Source organism: Bactrocera dorsalis, chromosome 3 (assembly GCF_023373825.1).
Source record: "Bactrocera dorsalis isolate Fly_Bdor chromosome 3, ASM2337382v1, whole genome shotgun sequence".
Classification (NCBI taxonomy): Eukaryota; Metazoa; Arthropoda; class Insecta; order Diptera; family Tephritidae; genus Bactrocera; species Bactrocera dorsalis.
In genome coordinates this window covers 91219967-91238863 of record NC_064305.1, presented here as the reverse complement: position 1 = coordinate 91238863, position 18897 = coordinate 91219967, and the positions used below count along the sequence as shown (strand labels likewise).

The 18897-nt window shown below is 36.5% G+C and overlaps 1 protein-coding gene across 5 annotated transcripts in view; it reads left to right on the top strand.

The window, feature by feature from the left end:
• The first annotated feature begins 626 nt into the window (after window positions 1-626).
• LOC105230520 (diuretic hormone receptor) overlaps window positions 627-18897 on the top strand; it is a 33383-nt gene continuing 15112 nt past the window's right edge. For all 5 annotated transcript variants that reach the window (XR_007422250.1, XM_049451943.1, XM_049451942.1 and 2 more), the window contains exons 1-2: window positions 627-891; window positions 18076-18698. Coding sequence is in view for 4 of the 5 variants with exons in the window: in XM_049451943.1 (XP_049307900.1) it covers window positions 18395-18698 (304 nt within the window). In the remaining variant the exon portion in view is untranslated. The remainder of the gene's footprint in view (window positions 892-18075; window positions 18699-18897) is intronic.

The following is an 18897-nucleotide window of genomic DNA, read 5'->3' as shown; positions in this document are numbered from 1 at the left end:
CTGCTTTAAACAGTTATCTGCCTCTCAGCTGCTGTTCGAAATCAAGCTCGCTTAAGATAAATATTTGAAAGTGTTGCGATGTTTATTTCGATGTCGTGCACATGTTAGTCAAATGATAACAGACTGTAAGGCATAAAATATGTTAACATATTTTTCATCTTCGCTGAATTTTATTGTTTTATTATTATATTTTATTATTAATTATTAAAAGTAAGAAATCATTACATTAACTAATTGAATTTGAAAATATAGTTTTTTATTTATTCTTAATTGCTATCTGCTTGTGACAACCTGTACTTTACTTCCATTATTTTGTTTATCATGTTCAATCATGCTTTTGTACACTTTAACAGCTGCTGTTGTTGAAGCATAAAAACAAAGAGTAGTTTTATAAATTATTAACTAACCAGCTGCTGGCGCTTTAAATATTACTATACTTGTATTATCATGTGTCAGAGAATGCTAAAGAGTTAACTTTCATTAACATTACCACATATGTCGAACATTTTTGGTAACAGCCATGCTGCAACTACACTGTAATGTTAACAACTGTGCGCTACAGTGCTATGTGGACATATGCGGTAACTCGCTTAATACAGTTATTATGAAGTTTCAGTTAATGCTGGCATTCAAACGTGCTCGGTTCGCGTGGCGCTCAGTTGGCGGGAACTTGCTTTGTTTTAAGCCGGCAAATTAAACAGACAAAATAATAAAAAAGAATAAAAAAATGTTAATCCAACGGCTTTATTTACATTGCTGACAAACTGCATTGAGACAGTAAGCGCTTGTGGATTATTAAACAAAAAAATCATATAACTTGCAGTTCAATGTGATTAGAGCAAAAATATGTGGCTGATAACAATTACATATGTATTAAAAAAGAATAAATAGGTGAGCTATGAAAATTATATACATACATATATACAAAAGTATGTGCGTTTAATTGTTCTGCGAAGCATGCTCTTAACATTTAGCGCATAAATTTTCGGTAAAAATGGAAAGTGTGCTGCGGGAATCCAAACAGACACCTATTTAGGCGTCCGCTAAGCAGCTTTAATGAAATAAGTGTTATAAAAATTATCGCTTCTCATTAAAATTCGTATAAGTGAATTGAAAATTGATTCGCAAACAAACGCGCAATTGTTTACAATTTAAGAATTTAATTTCAGAATTTGTGCAAATTGAATTCAAATAAATTTTAGCGCCGTAAAAAATGCAAATTGATGATTGCAAGTGACGAGTGCGCATAAAAAGTGTCGTAAAATTTTATGCATTGCAATGCTGCTAAATAACGGTACTCGTACAAGCATTGAAGCATTTCGTAGTCATACGCCAACGTCGTAAATGAAATACAAACCCAATCAAGAATATCAAATTAAATTCGTTTTATGCCACAATTTTAATGGAATTTCACGCTCATAAAAATGGCCAAATAGTTGTGTGTCTGAAAATGGCGACTGACTGATGAGTGATAAATGATGCAAATTAGAAATCGTCGTGCAAATTAACACATAAAAGAAGCAATTGGAGTGCAACAACAGTTATTATTAATGATACTGTTATCACAAAATATTTGTGTAATGTTTATGTAGCAGTGTATATAAATGTTCACAACATCTTTTGCTCGAAGCGTAGAATTTTTTTCCACAAAGGATATAACTTACTAGAAATAGCTAGCAAGAAGTTGTTAAACAGTTTAAATCGCTTTTAACCTCTTAAGGCTGTAACATATGTCAAAAGCAGGATGAAAACTTCTCGATTTTCGCATATCTAACTGTTAACGCCAGGAAATGGTGGTATATAAATTTAGTTGATTTTCTATAGATACTCGAATTTATGTAGATTCGTTTAATATTCGCATCGTAAAGTATTACTTTTCTCTAGATACTACTGTGATCAAATTGAAAGGTGAATTTTATCCATTTTATTTCCTTCAAAGTAATCCCCTCCCGCTGCAATACACTTATGCCAACGAATTTTCCAGTCATCATAGCACTCGGAAAAGTCCTTCGTTGTGATATCTCTTCTTCATCTTTATGGTCAATTTTCAGAACGTTTTAATACATACCTAGTACAAATATAGCCTGTATACGCCCTCGATAAGTCACACATAATATTAGATTTTTGTACACCACGTTTTTCTGCAACCCTTTAAAACAGGTAGGACAGATCTTAAAATAATTTTAAAATAATTACGACAACGGAACTAATTGTCTGACAGGTCTATATTTCCGTGAAAGTAAAAACTTGGATGAACATTGCAAAAAATTGATGAAGACTGCGAGTCTCATATACCGAGTAAGACTGACTTTTTGTGGATCCACATGTGAGATAACTTGACGAAAAAGGTATATGTTTTCGCTGTCCTTTTGTGGCTTTATACCAAGTATAGTCGCCGTTGCGGTGACCCCTTTTCACGTCTTTCGCACAGTTTTCTCCTTTCATTTGACACTGTTTATATATGCTACATTGGTCATCGTATGATATGTCAAAATAATACATACGTATATGCCAAAAATTGATAAAACTTCAATAATATTGGCCTCTCCTTAGCCCCATAAACTCTAAACCTTTTCGGATAGTAAGGAAGATATCATCGGTCTACTATATCCATACAAACTGAACCATCATTCTCTCTGCATGGAAAACTTTTTTATTTTGAAAAAATATCTTCACGTCATTTGGCCTTTCTTATACCATAGTCCAAAATAACGATAAAATTTTCGAAAAAATCGTTCAGATCGGACTACTATAATATATCTTATAGCTGCCATATAAACTGAACGATTGGAATCAAGTTCTTGTAGAAAAAACTTGAACCTATAAAGGGTATTATAGCGTCAGTTCAGCTAACGTAACGCTTTTTTTATTTAAATTTGCTTTCAACGTTTAATGTTTTGAACAGTTTTTTTTATAGAATACAAATTAGTAAAATATGTTGGCCCCTCGGTGAATCCATGAATTCAATTTTATCGTAACTGTATATTTATCTAATGGAATATTTTATACTGTGGTTTGCAACACTTACTCTTTCACTATCTTATAAGTTCATGTACACGCGCCACGGCTGTAATATTTAATCAACATGCAATTATGCCAGCAACACCGGCCAACTCGTGGGAACTCACGAGACGAGGCTTTAGATGGCTAAATAAAATAATAATAACTCGCCGTGAAGGTGTGTGTTTTTGTTGTAGCAATACCTGCATAAACACCGACACTACACAGCTAGCCAATTACGCGTTGTACACAAATCCCAAATATATTCTTATTACCCATCGAATATATCAAATTCCCCGACAGTTGGCGCACACGTATCAGCATAATTGCCGTCACGTATACGTCATGTACAACGCCATTCCCCAGCGAAATGACCAGCAACCAAGCAAGCAACCAAACAGCAAATCAAGCAAACGCAAGTGCAGACGACGGAAGACAACCAATTGTGGTCACAAATTGAAATCTTTACAAGCGCACTAAAGCGTAATGGTATAATTTCCTGTAGCCACATTTATTAACTTTGACTTTGACTTGGGTTTTGATACGAAGGAATTAGGTGAAGCCGAAATTTTATATGAGAAATAGTGCCACACAAACGCATGTATAAAAATATACGTATGTATGTAGCACTGCTAAGAACGACACAAGCCAAGGGAATTCACAAATAAAATTGCTTGCCTTTGGGCCAACTCAAAAGCCATAAAATTGTTTCTGAGTAATTACATACGAAAACTAGGCCTCTCAAGCTAAACCATAGCTGCTTAGTGCAGAAGACGGGCACTTATATATACATACATACATATATACTCATAAATCGGCACAGTGTGTGTGTGTGCGTAAGTACTAGGAAATTTTATGCTCGAATGAAGAACATAATTGCGGCGGTGGCAGCTAAGCAGGTGATTGCGGCAGTTGGACTGACTGAAATTGTGGTTAAATACAGTTCTTTGTATGTTGTTGTTATTGTTGCAGTTTGGTATTTGATAAGAAAGCTAAAAAAATAAAATTTAAAATAATAAATTATTCATGAGAAAATACAAAAAGTCAATTTGTTGTGGGAAATTGCGCTAAAATAATCAAATTTAATTACTAAAAAATTTAATTATAGTTAAAAATTAAGTATTAATTAATTTAATTAATTATTTAATTTAATTAAAATTAATTAATTAATTTAATTTTGAATGAAATAAAAAAACAAAGTTTAACATGAATATACGAAATTTATTAAAAATTAATTAAGAAAAACCAACTTTGAGTGCTGAAAATATCGAGAAAATTATATTGATAAAGAGCGTATACACGAATTAGTGGATATATGTAACATAATAATTAAATTAATTAATAATAATTAAACTAATTAATGATAATTAAATTAATTAATAATAATTAAATTAATATATATTACTACAACCAAGCTTCAGCGCAATTTGAGCTGTGAATTATTACCATTTCTCCTTGTCATCATTTGTTTCTTTTTATAGAACTCGGTGTAATAACTCATAGCTTACTGGGGGGGAAAGTCATGTGTGGAAAGGCAAAACAACGAAATTAGCCAAAATAAAGTAAGAATAAAGTAAATTAAGTAAGCAATGTAAGCAATGCCACAAATAACAGAAACAACGAAGAAGAAAGTTGCAGAAAAAGTGATTACCATAATTATTCCCAAGTTGCAAAAGTGTGTGCTGATATCCATTTATAGCCGGTTAGCCAATAAGCACACGAAAGGCAATAAATTGCTGTGTTGTTCATATAAATTGCACACAGCGAAGCAAACGAAATTCTGTTTTCTTTCGTGTTAAAAATGTACAGCCCATTTTGGCTGCCAGCGCAACCGCAGAAGCAGCGGAGGCTCATCGCCCGCTGCCAGACATGGACAGTGAAAAAGTGAATAAAGAAATAACAAAAGAAAAAAAACAGATAATCAAAATAAAATACAACAAAATGTGCCAAAAATAGTAAAAGATAGATTGTGTACAGGACACACCCACATACACACATACGCGAACGAGGAGTAACTTCTCAGACAGCTGGTTTAGCCGGTAAACAAAATGAAAATAGAAATAAAATCCAAGTGACAGTGTCTGTGCGCCATGACCCGGTGTAAGCAAGGCAGGCGAATAAATAATTGCAGCTAATCTGCATAAGCTGCGCGGAGTGCGAGAATGTCTGAGCCGAGCGCCTGAAAAATATCAAATCATGACAGATACAATTTTTCTTTAAGTGGATATGAATATGCCTGTTTACACACACATTTCACATTTAAATAGTTAATAAAATTTTTAACGAAACGCTTTTATTCACTTCTTAAAAGTGGATAAGCTCTTATCCAAGCGCCAATAAATAAAAGTAAATTGTTTGTGAATCGAACTAACATGTGATCAAAAAGTAGAAAACGGTTTTACTGTCATCACTTCAGCAGCGAAGGTAGGCGCACACGAATCTTTAAAAGAGCAAATGATTCAACAAAAAAATTTCATTGATTGTTGTTTGTATGTCATATCATAGTACACATTTGAGGTGTCTCGGTAAATGACGAAGCCGGTGCGTAATATGAGATACACACTTGCTTTTGTTTACTTAGTTTGACCTTGCTTTTAGCGGCGATATGGGAAAAAGTTGTTTATTTGATATTTGATATATGTTGTTGACTTCAATCAGCAAGTTGAAGGTGTAGTCTCTATCCAAAACTTCAAAAGCAACCATCACCTTACGATAATTGATCTAGATATTATATGATAGATATTCTGGGGCACACCTTATCCAGAGGAATAAATTTCTAATACTCGTTTTTCGTCTCATGCCGGCCTTGTTTTTCTTTATTCACCAATCGGCGGTTCTTCTCTTTTTTCTTCTCAGTTACTCTCTCTCTTATTACTCTCTTTTCCCAATATCAAAGTCCAGAGACTGAGGTACCTTGTGTATTTTCATTTATGAATGAATTTCGAGCCACTATTCGTCCCCTCAAATGCGCTAGGCTCAACTTGAATCTTCGGCCACAGTTCTCTCAGATAGTCAGGTAATGAAACGATTTCAGTTTTTCACATTAAGCGCTTCTGTGTTACCTAACTCTTAACTTTACAGAAGCTGGTGAGAGATAATTTCGCATCAATTATGCTGATGTTAAGATTCTAGTTAGCAAGGAAATCTGATAGGGTTCGTTTCTTTCATCCCAAAGTGTTCAAATTTATTCCATTTCATATTCTTCTCCTTCTTCTGTACTGACGTAGACACCGCAAGAAGTTTCTTCTTTTCGTTATTTGGCAGTAATTTGAGATACCAAGTGCAGCCAGGATGTTCTTCACCTGATCTCTCTGGTATTTCTTTTCCTTTGCTTCCATCGGCAGGTACTGAATCGAAAACGTTCAAAACTGAAGTGTTCTCTTTCATCGACATATCATGATTTAGCCAGCGCAGACAGAAAATCCAAAGTAAAAACGATGCTCATTGTGTTTTCTGACATAAATCGTGGAAGTCCTTGAGAGATTCAAACGAAAGGTCAATCGGGTCCGTGAAAACATCGCAGCCGATTGGAAGTTGCACCATGACCAAGGGACGGCTCACACCGCCTTTCTTGTGAATAGCTACCTAAACAAGGCCGGTTTCCTAGCGCAGCCGCCCTACAGCCCAGATGTGGACTCCCAAGACTTTTTTGTTTCCTTGCCTGAAAAGGCCGATGGAAGGCAAGCATGTTGAGACAAAAGAGGGGATCCAAGCAGCATTCACCTCGGTTCTCAAAGCTATTCCGGAGACGCCTTCAATACTTGGAAATCGAGCAGGCAGTGCAACAATTGGTTCAATAATTTTTTTTAAATCGACTCAGTCCTATTACTTTCCTGACAAACACTGTATGTCAAAAGTTCTTTGGAGATTTCAGCAAAAATTGTGTTCTTAATTATTATTTTTTTTTACTTTTAGGTTTTCGTTTTTTAGTTTTCTTATTCGAAGTATGTATACAGATTAAACAAAATTGATATAAAGCTGAATGAGAAAAAACTCAAACTTCTTTATAAATATTTTTCGGTACACAAAAACAAGTTCAGCGGTTGTCCCATAGTTTTTGTAAGAACGAATTGTTTATGAAATTTGCTTACATAATGACTCTTTTCATTGAAATTTGATACGTAAAACCCGTCTGCATTTTATGTGTGTGTGTGTGTTAGTGCGTTAATTAAAGCCGCAACCGTTATGTGAATAATTAATAGTGCTCGTTTACCGAATACCGACTTTGTCGAAAACTCATATGGTCACAAGTCGCGTCATACATACTTCAAAATATTTATAATAAAGAAAAGGCTTGTACACACATACACATGTTCACATCTATATGATGATATAAAAACAAATATGATGTATGTGTGTGTGTGCGTATTAATATGCATATGTGGCCGTTATTTTATGCTGGCGCCATTGCAGACAGCCAAATTTTTATTCTTTTGGCTGGGAAAATGCTTTGGGTAAACAAATTTGTTGGGAACGCTTGTAATACGCTTCTTGTATAATAAATAAGTTAACGGCAATGAAGGCAGAATCTGATGACCTTACACAATTTTTAGTAGAACTAAATTTGCACATGCCTAGAAATATTTGTCGAGTGATACTGCAGTGGATATTAGAAATGCCGTACCGAAGGCGTTTTTTTTGCCGTGGCGCAGATTATCGAAGAAGAAATCATTGCTACATATTTCTGTAAAAATTAAGGCAGCCATAGTGTTACAGGCAATGACGATAGAATCGTTATTAATGACTATTTCGTACCTGGTGTTGATGTAGATGAAATTTGGTTATACATACAGTCAAGAAAACAATGAATTTTTTAAAGAAACTTTTGGTGGGCGCACTATCTCCCGTCGTGGGCTTGCAGCATGACCTCCAAGATCGTGCGATTTAAAACCTCTGGACTACTTTTTGTCATATGAAGTCGCAAGTCTACGCTACGTAAGCTTGAGACGGTTGACGCCTTGGAAGAGAATATTCGGCGCATTATTACCGCTCCAATCGCTGCAAAAAGTGGTCAAAAATTGGGTCATTGAATTATAAGCGTTTTATTTAAAGAAAATATTTCTCTTTAAGTATTTTATGTGATTAGTTGGCAAAACATTTAAAGGGCCTCAGAACCTACGCTCTAATCATCTTGTATCTGACTTCTTGACCCATTCACCAAATAGATTTCAATAAACTTTTAGAAGTTATTCCACACATACTTTGATTTGACCTATTTACATATAAAAGACGCGTTTATAACCAATTATGATTATCGTTTTAAAATCCACGATGAAAATATTTGTGCAATCGCTAGATGGCGCTGGAGCTGGACTACTCAAAATTCACGTTTTTCTGTTATGAAAATCACTGTTAGGGTACCTAATATCTATGTGATATAAAGTGTATTATTGCTTTTTAGTAGGGGCATGCGAATATTCGAAATTTCGAATTATTCGACGCGAATCGAACCGAATTATTCGATTCGAGATTCGACCCGAATATTCGCATTATTCGAATTATTCGAACTATTCGAATTACTCGAACTATTCGAATTACCCGAACTATTCGAATAGTTCAAATGATTTTAATATTTGACTATTTGCATGATTTTTTAATTAGCGCAAGTAGAATCTGAATCTCTGCCATGCATCTGACGTACATTTGTCATTTTCGTTTAAAATTATTATTTAAATTATTCCATCCGAGATTCGACCCGTATATTCGCATCATTCGAATAGTTCGAATAATTCGAAATATTCGATATTTGACTAGAATATCGAATCGAATCTAAGGATTCGATTCGACTCGAATCGAACTGGATTCGCATACCCCTACTTTTTAGAAATTTTAATTTTATTAATAGCGTCAAAGAAATTATTTCGACATAAATTTTAATTTGCGAAAAATACAGTTTCTCAGATAAAACTAATCTTTCTTCACACTCACAACCTACCAAACCTCAACAGCTCGAAGGTAGTAACGACAAAAACAATACAGCTTGATAACATTCATCGACGTCCATTTCTTTCACAGGTCGCATCTTGCGTCAATTTAAATCCAAATCAATTTTAAGCACGTACTATTGTAGTATAAATATATAAATATAAGAGAGAACTAATATTTTTAATTTATTGCTTTCCCTCTTATGTTTCTTTATGGTTTTTGATTTTAAATGACTTTGAGAAGAAATTTTCACCGAAATTCGCTGTACGTGGTGACTTTCTTCGAGAGAAACGTGCGCCACCTGCAGTGCATCTACAACTACACACACACAGCGAAGCTATGTGCGAATGCACTTAGATTCATATGTATGTATGTGTGTATTTAGCCACATGCGTGCCGGAGCAAGCAGCAATTCTTATCCACTTAAGGTTTAGCTTCTTGCCACACAGTAATTGTGACGCAAGTGAAAAAGTTTCCCGCTACGTGCGCATACTTCGTTCTGTGACCGTTAAGTGTGCCTGTGTGAGCTTGTTACAAGTAATGTTTAAACTTATAATGGATGAATCCGTTTGTCGGTGCATATGTGGACATTAAATTCATAGTTTTCTAATGCTATCAGGTTCTTAGTTATTTTAACTCTCTTACTCTCTCTCTCTAAAATTGTCACCACTGTATAGTTTTTTCAAATTAAATCATCACATCCAGTTACTTTATTTCATGGACTCATCCCTTTGCATCACTGCAACTGTTATCTGTTGCGGTTCAAGGTGAGAAGTTTAGGAGGGTGGTTAGCGTGTGAGAGCGCACTCCCTCGGTAGTTTGTTGGTCAACATGTATAAAGTTGAAAAGTTTGTTTGCGGTTTAATTGAGTAACCAGGGCGGGGTGGGTGCAATATTCCAGATAATACTTTAACGGTTATCTCACTTGCCACATACTTTTGGTTTTGATATTTCCAAATGCTTGTTTATGGAAATTTGAACTTTAAACTGGATTTCTAAATATAGTATGTAGAATATATGAAAAGTTTGGAAATAACTTTGTCATGCAAGCAGTTAAACCAATATGAGAGAATGTGCAATGCTTTCAAATATTTAGATTGAGAATGAAGTACATATTTCAGTTATAAGCTTAAAAGGCTTGATTAATCATAATAAAACCCTGAGCAGGATATATTATTGTTACTACGATGTGGAGCTGAGTCGATTTATATATGGCCGTCTGTCTGTCAGTTTATCTGTATATCCGCGACCAGTCCCATAGTTTTTGAAATAACTATCTGAAATATGCACTCATCCTTTTTATTCCAAGAATTTGTTCATTTGCTGGAACCGCCGATATCGAACCACTAGCATACATTTTGACAAAATGCACCCGCAAGTTGTCTCAAGTGCGGACTCCTGGCGAATGTTGGAAAAGGCTTACTGTGGTTCAGTTTTATTAAAAACGGAAGTCTACGAGTGGTACAAGGCCTTCAAAGATGGTCAAGAGATCGTTGAAGACATGCCTCGTTCTAGATGACCTTCGTCCTCTTCAACTGAAAATATTAAAAAATTGAAGGATATGGTGCTTGAAAATAGTCAAGCAAGTGTTAGAGGGATGCCAAGAGAGTCCGTCCGAATGATTTTGGTGGATATTTTGGGTATGAAACGTGATCTTGTTGAGCTTGTCCCAATAAAGCTGATTTTTTTCAAAAAGAGTACCGTAAACATGTCTCTTTGGACATGCTTGGTCATGCGAATTCGATCCCACATTCATGGAGAGCATTATAACTGCCGATGAGACATGGGTTTTTGAGTTTGACAAACTAACAAGTCAACAATCATCGGAATGGAGGGAGCAACATGAGCCGAATCTAAAAAACCAGCCAAAGTCACTCAAAATCAAGATGATGCATCATGAGCGGAAGGCCGTGAAGTCGTTAGTATAAGTGTATGACATCTAGACATTCGTTCGAATCAGAGAAGTCTGAAAAATATTAAAGAGTCATTTGAAAAATTAATTTAATTTCCTAATGATACCACATATTTAAATATATATACTTTAACAGTTGACACTCATAAGGCTTTTAATAAAAAAATCCATTTTGTGTTCTTTGTCTCTCCATCGATAATATAATTTTATGACTATCCTTTTTTATTTTTTTCTGAACTTTATGAACGACTTCTTCTAGTCACACGTCATGCACAAACATTTGTTTACACACATACATAAATAATGACTACATTTGGCACTGGTCACTTAACAGGTTCACCGAGCTCACAACCTCGGTGGACTAAACACAAAATTAATACTTAATTCCTCAATAAAAAAAAACCACAGTTCGACAGCAACAAGTGTTCTGCTCTTTAGTGCTTTGGTGCTTCATTCGATTTTTATTCGCTGTGGCAATTATATGCCACATGTCCCATAAAGTGGACTTTTCGAAAATTCCGTCAACACTTAACTGCCGCATGGAAGTGCTTTCACAATTCATGGCTGCCATTATGAACACAGTTTGTGTCTTTCATACTTTGTTGCCACATTTCCGCCGCTGGCTTCGATGGACGTTCCGTTTTTTGTTCGTGCTGCTGTGTCATGCCTTTTGTTGGCCTGAATGGCGCATTAAAGATAGAATATTTTGACTTTCCTTAGGTAATTCATAATCATAAAAGGAGTGGATATTCCAATGAAAAGGTATAGTGTTCAGGAAGAGGAATTTGTGATCTAAAATTTCGCGATATTTTGCATCAATAGCCATCTGTTATATTGAGAACCTGCACATTTGTCGGAACTGCCGATATCTTAGTAATATGAGATGTAGCTGTCATACAAATAGATTTATCAATTTAGATCTCCGTATGGACAACTTTCATGTGACGAGGAGTTCTTAAAATTTTCTGAAACGATAGACAAAACCTTGGGTATAAACTTTTCCCTGGTCGAAAATTTTCAAATTAGCTTGAAAATTAGTACATACAAGCAACAAAGAGACTTCTTTGCCAGTCTAGCACGCCACTATCAAGCCACCAACTTTAGAATGGGAGTAAAATGCCTGAACAAAGCACTGTGCCTAGCCGCTATTTTATGGCTGAACGGCACTTTTGCTGGTTGAATGCATTGTTCCGCTTCGCTCGCCTGACTGATTGCCAGTGGCTTTCGCTGCCGCTGGGTAATGCACAGTTATGTCTCACCATTGTGTGCCTTATTATGTTATCTCATTGACGGGTTGGTGGGTTGAAAGCATTCATTGAGAGATCATTAAAGCTTGCTACTTTGAGCTAAGTGCTCAGCCACTTGTGCTTAAAAGTTTATATAGCGGCACATTTCGCAGTAGAGCTAAAGCCGATTGAAAGCAGCTTGTAGTTACAGCGCAGAGAAGCCGTTGATACTTGCCAATTTTGCGGCGAACCTGAGAGGCGTGCTGGTATACAAAATATTTAACGCTTAATTAAATGCGACGACAGTATCTGCGCGCGGATTAATGGAAGGCGTTGGCGTTGGCGTTACGGTGTACAAACACAAACATACATAATTTTAGCAGACCAACTAAAGCCACCCACTCACCACTTTTCCTAGTGCTTCACACATATCTACTACGTTTTTTGCGGTTAAGTTCGAAAGCTTGCATTTTTTGTAGTTAAGTGGCAAGATAGCGATAGAAAAAAGTCTGAAAACACTCACAAATGTTACATTAAGCAAATGTCAGTAAAAGCGTTGACCACATATGACACTAATAAGTGGTGGAATTATTGTTGGATTAATCACGCTTAATAACCGCTCGACAAGCATTTTCTATTACAAAACTGCTACGCTAAATGCAACTGAAGGATTATATTTAAAAGTGGTCATTAATGTATATTAATGTATTAGCATTAAAGCCCTCGTAGGAAGCTTTGCTTTCAATAATTTACTTCACCACAAATCAATTGCATTAAAAATGCCTGTCCGCGTACTCGTATTTACCGCGGTTTCTCTTATTAACGAATTTTTAAATATTTAAATATTGGCTTTTTGTATTATCACGCTTTTAGCTGGCAAATTGGCTAGCTAGGCGAAGCATTTGCTCAAGTTAAACATACATAACATTTCAAGTATTGTAAAGTCATGTATACATTGAATTTATTTGTAGGTAATACTTTTCATTCGAAAGGGATTATAGCCACTTGCCATTCAGATAGTTCTTGAATTTTTTATGAAAAGGTATTTTATATAATAAATAAATAAAAAATGATCACTACAGAATGTAATAAATATTCGGCGATTCATTTTCCAACATTTGGATTCCTTTGTTTCGTAGCCGATTTTTAGGTGGAGCTCCGTAAAGAGGTTTCTGGCAATGCACAAGATTCTTTTGAATAAAATTATCCGAAAAATATAACTTTTTGTATTGCTGTAGATTAATATATGTAATAAGAAGCAGATGTTTGTGAAAAAATTTACACTTCTGAGTGACTTAAAAAATCTAAAATATTTTTAAAATCTGTATCCTTCAATCATTTCCAGACAAATATATCTAAGAAGGTCCTATAATAATTACAAGTCGATCGATCCACTAGTTTTGCAGGCATTTTGCTCACCGACCCTGACCGCTTCGATAAAAACGCGTTTTTTGTGAATTTGGGAACCAATTACACTAAGATGGGTTTCGAAGAATTCTCTCAAATACATGTGCGTTCGATATACGCATATGCCGAAAGAAATCGATTTTTCGAAATTCACAAGTGTTTATTTTTCCTTAAGTCTATTTGTAAACTTGTATTAAGTCCGTAATTTGCATGAATACAACGCATCACATATTCGTTGGCGAATTTCAGTCATATTAAACAAAACTACGCTGTCATCACAGATATCACTCATACGCAGAGTATCTCCTCGAAAGTGAGTGCATAATACCCACATTTGGTGAATCATTAGACAAACAACGAACACATAACTAGCTGAATAAGCAGTTTTGCAGACTTTGGAAAATTAACAAGCGAAAGAAAATAACTGCGCATATTTTCGTCACTACTCCAAAAGTTTCTACTCCAAAATTTTCTTTGTATGAACCGCTTGCACTCATATTAAACAATATATTAGAACTCATACACTTTTTGAATAATTCATAAGAAATTAGACGTTAATTTATATACTGTCACTAATTAGAAATGGGGAGCAGTACACCGAAACTAAATTACTAAAAATTATAAGTTTTCTTTTCTTATAATTCTGCTGCGTTGTGTGAAATTTTGGACTAACGCCAATGCAAATGAATACTCACTGAGCGGACATAAATCAAATGAGAACCATGGCACCACAATAAGAAGGGGAGAAACACCCATACATTTTCAAATACTAAGAATGAATAATGTAGAGGATTCTTTTCCACAATATACCATTATACCTAAGAAAAAAAATTTATTAATCGCAGAAAAGAAAATACCGCAGTCACTAAGACTCCTTCGAACTATTTGTCGGAGATAGACAGAAGTAAAATGCAAACATTTATTTGATAAATGAAGAAATGGGAAATAAAGCGTTCGATATGAATAATTAGACTAATAACATAACTATAACAATATAGTAACAATATTGTTTAAAACAAAGTGAAATCCAAAAATTTGCCTAATCCGCTTCTTAAAGAGCACAAAGAAATAAAATATTCTACAATTTTATTCTAATGAATGAAAACAGTTTTCCTTTCTCTAGCATTTTTGTTCGTGGTCACCACAGCTTCAAATTTCATAATATTTCGGGGAATTATGTAAATGACTTTCCACAGTTATTTCAATGGCAAAGCCAAAGTATTGTCTGAATTTCAATGTTTGACTTTATTTGCGTTTACATTTAATTGAGCAGTTAAACGAGACCTCAATTGAGTAAGAAAATAGATGTGGCTTGCATATTTGGCAGTACAATGCCATCACAATAAATCGAGAATGAATGGCAAAAACTTATTTCAGAGCATTTGTAAGATTTGGGCGATTCGGTAGAATTTTTAATACAAAAAAATTTTTGTGGAAATTTTCACAACCAAATTAATTTTTTAATGAAAGAACTAGCAACAATATTAAGACAGTTTAAGAAATTTAGCTGGCAAAATACAAAGTTTGTCCGGAAAGTAATAAGACTGAGTCGATTTAAAAAAAATTATTGAAGCAATCGTTACAATTCTTTAAAAATTTTCAAAATAGGCGATTTCCAAGCATTGAAGGCGTCACAGAAGGCATTTTCGGAAATAGCCTTGAGAGTCGAGGGGCATGCTGCTTGGATTCCCTCTGTCGTCTCAAAATGCTTGTCTTTCATCGACCTTTACAGGCAAGGAGATAAAAGAAAGTTCGAGGGGGCGCATCTGGGCTATAGGGCGGTTGCGGAAGCGTTGGGATGTCGGCTTTAGTTAGGTACCTGTTCACAAGAAAGGCGGTGTGAGCTGGAGCGTTGTCGTTGACGGTTCGTCCAGGAGGCGCAAATTCATGTTGGACGACCACTTCCCGGCAATCCAAAAAGCCCTGGTGCCCACCGAAACACACCACTTCTTGCTAAAGCAACATCGGAGACAACTAACCAGCCCATTTTTTGTTAGATAGGAACGCCCTTCCGAATCTAATCGGTTCGCGCACGCTCCGATGTACAGTCGCGATGGAAGAAAATCAGTCCTATTACTTTCCGGACAAACCCTGTAATTCACCACCTAAATCCTTTGCGAAATATCAAAGCATTCGAATTATGGAATTTTTAATGAAAGAAAGCGATGATGATCCCACATCGAAGTTTTGAACAAAATTATTAAGTTCCTCAACAAGTGTTTTCGGAACCATAAAATGAAAATGAGATAACGTTTTCGATTTTTGTATTAACTCTCATCATAGCCTAGTAAACATGGAGTAATATGTTGGTTTTCCATCACTACTGAATAAGCCACACATATTTGTAAATGAAGTACCAAGAAACCGTACAGTTGAGAGATTATCTAGACGAGGAATGACAATTAAGTGAAATGGAATAAAGCGTGGACAAAGTGGAGGCCCGTCGGCGCTGGCGGAAAATAAACCGATACAAAAATAAATATTATAAATTAATTAATAAATGACGAACCGCGTCCGTAATTGCAATTCACGGAACGATGGAGTGCCTAGTAATGACTTGCGCGCTTGAAATAGTTCGAAAGCAAAAATAGTAAGCCAAAAAGTACACAGCGATTGGTGAGGTCAAGCAGACATAAGGCTGCATTCGTGTAACGACAAAGCCTTTAAACGTTCGCAGAAAATGAAAACGTGCGCTCACTTTAACACTTGTAGTAGCACGTGCTAAAGAGGGCGAAAGAAGGCGAGAGAAGGCGAGCCGAAAGGGAAAAAGCCAAAGCCACACTTCTGGCGAAAATCCAGTTATTTATTCGCATGTTGTTTTTTTAATGAATGGATTACGCTTTCACAATTTTTAAATAGTCATGAATTTCGCTATAAAAGCGGAAGTGGATACGTATGTCTGTGTTCATGTGTGTATATAGTATATTGAAAGCTGTGAAAAAATAAAAATTGTGTTAGCGTCACATGCTGAAATCATTCATATATAGTAAAATATGGCCATAACGCATATAAACGCACACTTTACTAAGAGGCTGTTCATTTTGACTAGAAAATTAAGTATTTGCAATTTACTTTTCACGGAAATTATTTTACGTGGATTTTTGAACTTTCTATAATTTAAAGCTTTACGAATCCGCCACAACCATCTGCTCGCATATACCGTAAGTCAACGCCATCGCAATTGGCTATTCGATATTTTCACAGCAAATTCATGTTCACAGCTTCAGTTTGCATTCGTATTTGCCGTATTGTTTTACTGACTTTATCGTTGTTGCACAACGGTTCTCTTTAACGCTTGAACGCGCAATAATGGCCAAACAATCAGCTAACAATCGAAAAACCGAGCAGTCAAACAAGCAAACAATTTCCACACAACGATTGTTCGATGGCAATGATGCCGCTGTAACCGCATTTGGTGAGCACCATCAACACACCAACAGCTTTCAGAGTTTTTTGGCCGTCACGAGTTCAGGCGTTCGTAATTCCAACACCACACACCGAATAGCAGGCGACTTCTGACCTCACTCGTTGAACTCATCTGATTGAATTTCCGTTTCATTGGTTGCTGCGGCGCTTTAAACCACAACTCAGTCTCTCGGGCTCAGTCTGTCCATTGCCAACCGTGAATTGTAACCCATAACTGGGCACCGGTGTTGTTGTTCAATCAGTTCAAAGTGATAGTGTGATTGCTAAAGTGTTGAGGTGATTCGAAGTGGAACATCACAGGTGAAAGCATAGTTTATGCTGCAAGATTAGTCGCTTTTCCATGAGAAGACTCACTAAAATTGAATCCATATGTGTTGTAATTATAGTGAACCTTTAAGTCCATTAATTGATGCGATATATGGAAAGGACCGTGAAAGTGTTATTAAAACCAAATGTCGTCGAGATGGCGAGCTTGAATTTCAGGCATCAAATAGTCGGTTATAAAGGACCGTTAACGGTCGAAATTGACGGTTACGTTCTCATCCGGTATCATTTTTGAAGATATATGAATCGGACCGTTATTTTTCTGGATGAAATGGCAGCTCTTTAATCTCTTCAGGTCCCAAACAGGACAATTTTGCTTGTTTACATACCCATTGAGTCAGAAATGGGTCTCATCGCTCAACAAAATTTGACTTGAGAACGTCGAATCTTTCTGGAATTTTTCAAGAGTCCATTGAGCGAAGCTAAGTCGGCTGAGAACGTCGACCGACTTGACTGCATTTTGTACGTTCTATACCTCAGTTCGAGTTGCTGCTTCGTATGCAACTAAAAATATCTCAAAAAGACACGTAAAAGACTTATAGCAATGGTACTGGGCTTAATGTCAGCTTATATTCTCTCAAGGAGGAGGAAGTTCTAAAATCATTTGCTTTCGACTAACTAATCCGCAATATGAAGGAAATAACTCTAGAAAAGACCACAAAGACTATTTATTTATACTTCTATTCTTCTTCAAATATTCTCTCGCTATATTTGTCCACTATTACACTACTTAAATGTACGACCGCCTTTAAATAAATTACACACATATCGGATAATAACCTGCAAAAATGTTCAAAACTTGACGCTTTAAATATTTCTCAGCTTAAGACGTGTTTTTATGCTTTTCGCTTCCAGGTCTTCAGAGGCACACGCAACGCACAGATTTCTCGACAACGACGATGAACAACCGCAACAACTCAATCATCGGCATCAACAGGGAAAGCAACAACAATAACAGCTTTACAATACTGCGCTTTCTGCTGGTGGCAGCGACAGCGACAACAGTACAAGAAGCGCCCAAAGCCACAGTAATAGTATTCCAAGCTTCAGTGGCAGCCTCATCGCGAATCCAGCCAGCGGCAGCAGCAAAAACATCAACAGCAACAGCGCTGACACAAGTAAAATAATTGCCGACGCATTGGTGAGTCGCGCGCTTGCATTGAATCCGCTCAGCATGTCGAACTCGCCCGAAGTGGTGGGAGCAAGTGTGGGTGTGGCTGCAGGAGCACATGTAGATGTGGACGTGGGCGCTGACGAGACACCGCTCGAGTCCTACGACGGCCTCGACGCAATTAATGAGAGTACCGAACTGCAGTGCCTGCTGCAGCAGCACATTGATACAACGACCTACGGCAATGATAGCGCCTACTGCCTCACCCACTTCGACTCGATCCTTTGTTGGCCTCGCACGCCGCGTGGCACTTTGGCGGCGCTGCCGTGCCTGCACGAGTTCCAAGGCATACAGTACGACAGCTCGCGTAAGTACCGTTAGTAAATTGAAAATGTCTGTAAAAGTATATCTGTGAGCCTGTGTGAGGGCTGATGTGCGCTCGGAACTATTCCCAGTTATGTGTGGGATGCGCGAATGAACACGAACAAAAGGAGGCGGCGGTCCATATGCACACTTTGGGGAATCTATATACGTCCTGACAGCCAACCGTACGTGTTTGCATTTAG